Below are 6,019 nucleotides of genomic sequence, written 5' to 3' on the forward strand. Positions count from 1 at the left end.
TGTTTTTTGTAAACAATGTTTTAGTAAACAAACTTACTTGTAGCTCATTAAATGGAATTCTTTATCAAAGATTTAGTTTTATTTTAAAACAAGAAACATGGTGCCGAAACAAAGAACCAGAAATAAGAATAAAGAAAGACAATGTTCTCCATTCAGAGAGGTTGATACAGACACTGATTATGATAAAGATGAGATGAATAATCAAGACTTACCAATGAACATAAAACCACCAAAGCCACTGTTAGTTACCAGTGGTAGTGAAATGACAAAGAAGTGGAATCTATGGCGGAAACAATTTCAGTGGTATACTACTGCTGTCAATTTGAAGAAGAGGACAGTAGAGAAACAGATAGCTACTTTTATGTCAGTACTTGGAGAAGATGGAATTGAACTCTTTGAGTCTTTTGATATTGATGAAAAATCTACTAGCTTGGATGATATAATTGCAAAGTTTGATTCGTATTTTGAAAAGAAATCAAATGTCATATATGAACGGTTTGTTTTCAACAATCTAAATCAGGGTAAAGGAGAAACTTTTAATGATTTCTTAACTAAAGCATGTAACCAAGCAAATAAATGCTCGTACGGAACAATGAAGGATAGCTTATTACGAGACAGGCTGGTTTGCGGAATCAATCATGACAACACTCGCCAAAAACTATTTCATGAAGAAATTTTGACGCTTGAAAAGACAATAAACATACTGTATGTAAGACTTCTGAAGAAGTAGAATTTCAGCTATCTACAATGTCTGAAAAGAAATGCTGCAACGTATATGCAGTTAAAGGAAAAGAAACTTTAGGTGAGAAGCAGGAAGAAAAAACATTAAGCAAAAAACAAGAGGATAACACCTTCACTTGCAGTCGCTGCGGATATCGCCATGGCCCTCGAGCTTGTCCTGCTTACCAAAATAAGTGCTCTAACTGTGGCATCCCTGGCCACTTCTCTAAGGTATGTCGCTCAAAACCAAATAATCGAGTGAAATCATTAAAAACTGAGGACTCCGATGAACATGGTGAAGTATATTCTATTCAACACTCAGGCCAGGTAACTTTAATTAGTTCCTTATCTAACGAAAGAAACCAAAGAGCAGGCGATTGGACTGAACTCTTAATACTTCCTAAGAACCAAGAAGTATTTTTCAAATTAGATACAGGAGCTCAATGTAATGTAATAAGTAAAACTGTTGCATTAAATAGTAGTTTGGAAATTAATGGTTCTAAGATTAAACATTTGATTTCATATACAAATAACAAGCTACCAGTGCTTGGTGAATGTACTGCAACTGTAGAAACAATTAACAAACAACGATAAAAAGTCAACTTTATTGTAGTTGATGGAAATTATCCAGCGATTTTAGGTCGAGATTCATGTCAGACATTGGGATTTGTTAAAAGGGTACATGAATTACACGGTAGCAATCTTGATGAAAACCTATTCAATGGGATAGGGTGTTTGAACAATTATGAATATGACATTGATATAGTTGACAATCCTTCACTTAGAATCTATCCAGCTAGGCGAATTCCTTTTGCATTAAGAGAACATGTTAAGCGTGAGCTTGATTACATGGTAGAGTTAGGTGTTATTAAGCCTGTAACTGAACCTACTCCTGTAGTATCCCCCATGGTTGTTGTACGCCAAAAAGACAAAGTCCGAATCTGCTTAGATCCAACTGATTTGAACAAAAATATTAAACGTCGCCATCACCCACTTCAAACTTTAGAAGAAATAGCATCTAGGTTAAATGGCTCCAAATTTTTCACACTCCTAGATTGCAGAAAAGGATTTTGGCAAATTAAGGTTTCTGAGCGTACTTCTAAGTATTTAACTTTTTCGACGCCTTGGGGAAGGTACAGCTACTTAAGAATGCCATTCGGCATAGCCTCTGCTCCCGAAATATTTCAAGAACGCATGTGCTCCATTTTATCAGGCTTAGATGGAGTAGAAGTTTCAATGGATGACATTCTTATTCATGGCTCAACCATTGATATTCTGGAAAAAAGGACTTCCAAAGTTTTATCTGCTCTCAATATAGCAGGTCTTAAGCTCAACAAAGACAAATGTATTTTCAAAGCACAAGAAATCAAATTCTTGGGACACATAGTTTCTGGAAATGGCTTCCTTCCAGATCCCACTAAGATTGAAGCTATACAAAATCTAAAACAGCCCTCAAATGTAGCCGAGCTACAGCGATATCTTGGCATGGTAACTTACTTGGGTAAATTCATTAATAACTTTTCAAAGTTGACAGAGCCTTTGCGCAAACTACTGAACAAAGGAATAGCCTGGGTTTGGGATTTTGATCAAAAGACAGCATACAAAAAGCTAAATGAAGCTCTTGCGTCACCTCCTTTGCTCCGTTACTTTGACCCAAAACTTCCAATAACATTATCAGTTGATGCAAGCTCACATTCTGTTGCATCAGTGCTCCTACAAGAAAATCAGCCAGTAGCATATTCTTCCAAATCTCTAACTAAAACACAGCAAAGTTACAGCCAGTTAGAGAAAGAGGCCCTAGCAATTTCAGTTGCATGTAAGAAAATTCACGAATATGTACCGGTATGGGGATCACAAGGTCTGGTAGTTGAAACTGACCATAAGCCTCTTGAATCGATCTTTAAAAAACCTTTGCATGACACCCCTCCAAGAGTTAGGCGTATTATTATGGAAATAATACCCTACAATCCAAGAATTGTTTATAAGAAAGGAACAGAGTTATATATTGCAGACACACTGAGTAGAGACTGCATTAATCAGGCAACTCCTGAAGAAGAACTATCTTTTGCAGTAGACTTGGTAATATCCATGCCAAAAGAAAAACTTAAGGAGGCTCAACATCTCACAGAAAAAGAAGCTGAACTTTCCAAACTTAAGCACATCATTCTAAGTGGTTGGCCTGAAGAAAAATCTGAATTGCCAGAAGAGCTATACAAGTATTGGAATTATCGGGGTGAACTAGCTGTTCATGAAAATATAATTTTTAAAGGGGAAAAAATATTGCTTCCCATGCATCTTCGTCCACTTACACTAAAACAGATCCACCTAGGACACAGAGGAATACAAGACTCACTAAATTTTGCTCGAGAATACGTGTTCTGGCCTAACATGACGAACGAAATCAAAAATTATGTTTTGAACTGCAAAATATGCTCAAAGCTCCAAAAAGATAATAACGAGGAAAAATTATTACAGCAAGAAGTACCTACTAGACCGTGGATGGAAATAGGAACTGACATTTGTCACATATCCGGTAATAGGCCAGGAATTTTAGGGATACAACTGCCATTTGACCTAACAAATTCGGACTAAGTGGAAACTTTGCAGAGTTGCTTAGTAAGCCTAAATAAATAAAATATCAAAAGTCCCCATAAATCCCGGCTGTGCTTCAGCCGCCATCTTGGAAAATGGCGGCCAATTTTAACTTTTTTGACAATATTTCACAAACTATTGGTATTAGAGAATTTTTGTAAATACAAAAGTTAAAGAACGTCTAAAAATACATATTTTTATACTACAAGGTTTGCTCTATCTCTAACGGTTACTGGGATAAATAATAAAAATAGTATTAAATTTAAAATTCCCATGTTATTCTTATGGAGGAAAATAAAATTGTTGCAGTTTGCTTATTTATGGATATATTTGGATCAAACTTGGCAAATATATTTATTTTATACTAAGCTATTAATATTTAACATAAATACACACTTTATTACTCTCCCCATAGCAGTAAACCTAGTACTCGTTAAATTTAAAGTTATCGCATTTAAATAGGGAATATTCTTACATTTTTAGGAAGTATTTTAGAAATGATCCAGTCAGGCAAATGGAAATTTATTTTTTGACAGATTAACAATAGTTTTCCCTTATTAATATTAAAGTTTAAGTCCACTTACTATCTTTTCACTACTATGTAACTACTTACATGGTAAGCCTACTTATTAATCCCAGTATAATTATTTTGTCGGTGAATATTAGGAAATTCAACCTTAAAATCCGGACTAAATGCGGATGAGCACAGCCGGAATTTGTGGGGACTTTTGCCATTTTCATCAACTAGGCTTACTGTGCTTAACTGTGCAAAATTTCAATTTAGTCCGGATTTTAAGGTTGCATTTACTAATATTTACCGACAAAATAATTATACCAGGAGTAATAACGTACCATGCAAGTTTTGAGTAGTTACATAGTAGTGACAAGATAGTTGGTGAGCTTTAAATCATAATACTAATAAGAAAAAATGATTGTTAATACGATTTACAAATGAATATCCATTTACCTGACTGGATTTATACGAAAAATTTATCCTAAAAATGTAATATATGTTCCCTATATAAATAACTTTAAATTAAACGAGTACTAAGGTTTACTGCTATAGGGAGGGTACTAAAGTGTGTATTTATGTTAAATATATAATAGCTTAGTATAAAATAAATAAATTTGCCAAGTTTGATCCAAATATATCCATAAATAAGCAAACTGCAACAATTTTATTTTCCTCCATAAGAATAACATGGGAATTTTAAATTTAATACTATTTTTATTATTTATCTCAATAACCGTTAGAGATAGAGCAAACCTTGTAGTATTAAAAATATGTATTTTTAGACGTTCTTTAACTTTTTGTATTTACAAAAATTCTCTAATACCAATAGTTTGTGAAATATTGTCAAAAAAGTTAAAAAAAGGCCGCCATTTTCCAAGATGGCGGCTGAAGCACAGCTGGGATTTATGGGGACTTTTGATATTTTATTTATTTAGGCTTATTAAACAACTGTGCAAAGTTTCCACTTAGTCCGAATTTGTTAGGTCGATTTTCCTAATATTCTTCCACTATAAAGATTATCTTGTTGTTGCAGATTCCTACTCCGGTTTTTACGACATTGTTGAGTTAAAATCTACAACATCTTCAAATGTTATTACTGAACTCAAAAAGTGGTTTTCAGTACATGGAATTCCTGAAACGTTATTATCAGATGGGGGTACTCAGTTCAATTCATTCGAGTTCAAACATTTTGAAAAAGAGTGGCAATTCAATAAAAGAGTTTCAAGCCCTTTGTTTGCAAGATCAAATGGATTAGCCGAACGGTATGTTCAAGAGGCAAAACTCATTCTAAAGAAATGTCTAGAAGAAAAGACGGATGTTTATCTCGCCCTACTTCATCAAAGAAATATACCCCGGAAAAATCTTGGATCTCCAGCTCAAAGATTAATGGGGCGCAGAACAAGGACACTGCTCCCTAGCACAGATACAATTCTGCAACCTAAAATAATTCAAAATGTTCACAATGAATTGCAAAAGATTCGGGAAAAATCAAGACAATACAGTAACAGAACAAAAAAGAACAACTTAGAATTTGAAGAAGGAGAAAAAGTACTGTATAGGAAAGAACACAGAGACTGGCAGCCAGCTACAGTCGTAAGAAAAGGTCCGGAGCCAAGATCATACCTTATAGAAACTCCAGATGGGAATGTTTACCGAAGGAACTCTTGGTTTTTGAAGAAACGATTTTATGACGTGGAAAAACCGGCAGGAGCAAGTACAGTGAACGGAAGTAAAGCTGGAAATGGAGTTAAAGACGTAGATAGTAGAAAGTCATCGCGAAGAATAAATCCTCCCAAAAGACTTGACTTATAAGTGAAGAAGGGAGATGACATATGACTATAAAGTCATATGGTTCTTAATTATTATTATGTTGTTTTTTGTAAACAATGTTTTAGTAAACAAACTTACTTGTAGCTCATTAAATGGAATTCTTTATCAAAGATTTAGTTTTATTTTAAAACAAGAAACAAACTCCACTTCCATTAATCGTCGTCTACTAGAAGAAGTACTAGATTTGGCAGATACTGATGGTTGGTCTTTACTTGGCTTTGGATTAACAGTTTTGTCGTTGTTATTCCCAATTGCTGGAGTATATCTGTCTGGAGGGTGTCTTTCCCTCTCTGATCTCCTTATTGACATGATAAAGTCGGGTTTCGGCACCAAATGTAAAAAATATCAAGACAGACAAGACTT

The 6,019-nt window shown here is 34.5% G+C and overlaps 1 protein-coding gene across 1 annotated transcript; it reads left to right on the forward strand.

Annotated features, from left to right (window-relative positions):
* Positions 1–1,869: 1,869 nt before the first annotated feature.
* Positions 1,870–5,638, forward strand: LOC128987899 (uncharacterized protein K02A2.6-like). Its single transcript, XM_054408982.1, has 3 exons — positions 1,870–2,536; positions 2,732–2,953; positions 4,860–5,638. Exons 1-3 carry the CDS (start codon positions 1,870–1,872, stop codon positions 5,636–5,638), a joined length of 1,668 nt encoding a protein of 555 aa, XP_054264957.1.
* The last annotated feature ends 381 nt before the right edge of the window (positions 5,639–6,019 follow it).

Source organism: Macrosteles quadrilineatus, unplaced genomic scaffold (genome assembly GCF_028750875.1).
Source record: "Macrosteles quadrilineatus isolate MER2022 unplaced genomic scaffold, UCM_ALF_1.0 Scaffold_2__2_contigs__length_208266976, whole genome shotgun sequence".
NCBI lineage: Eukaryota > Metazoa > Arthropoda > Insecta > Hemiptera > Cicadellidae > Macrosteles > Macrosteles quadrilineatus.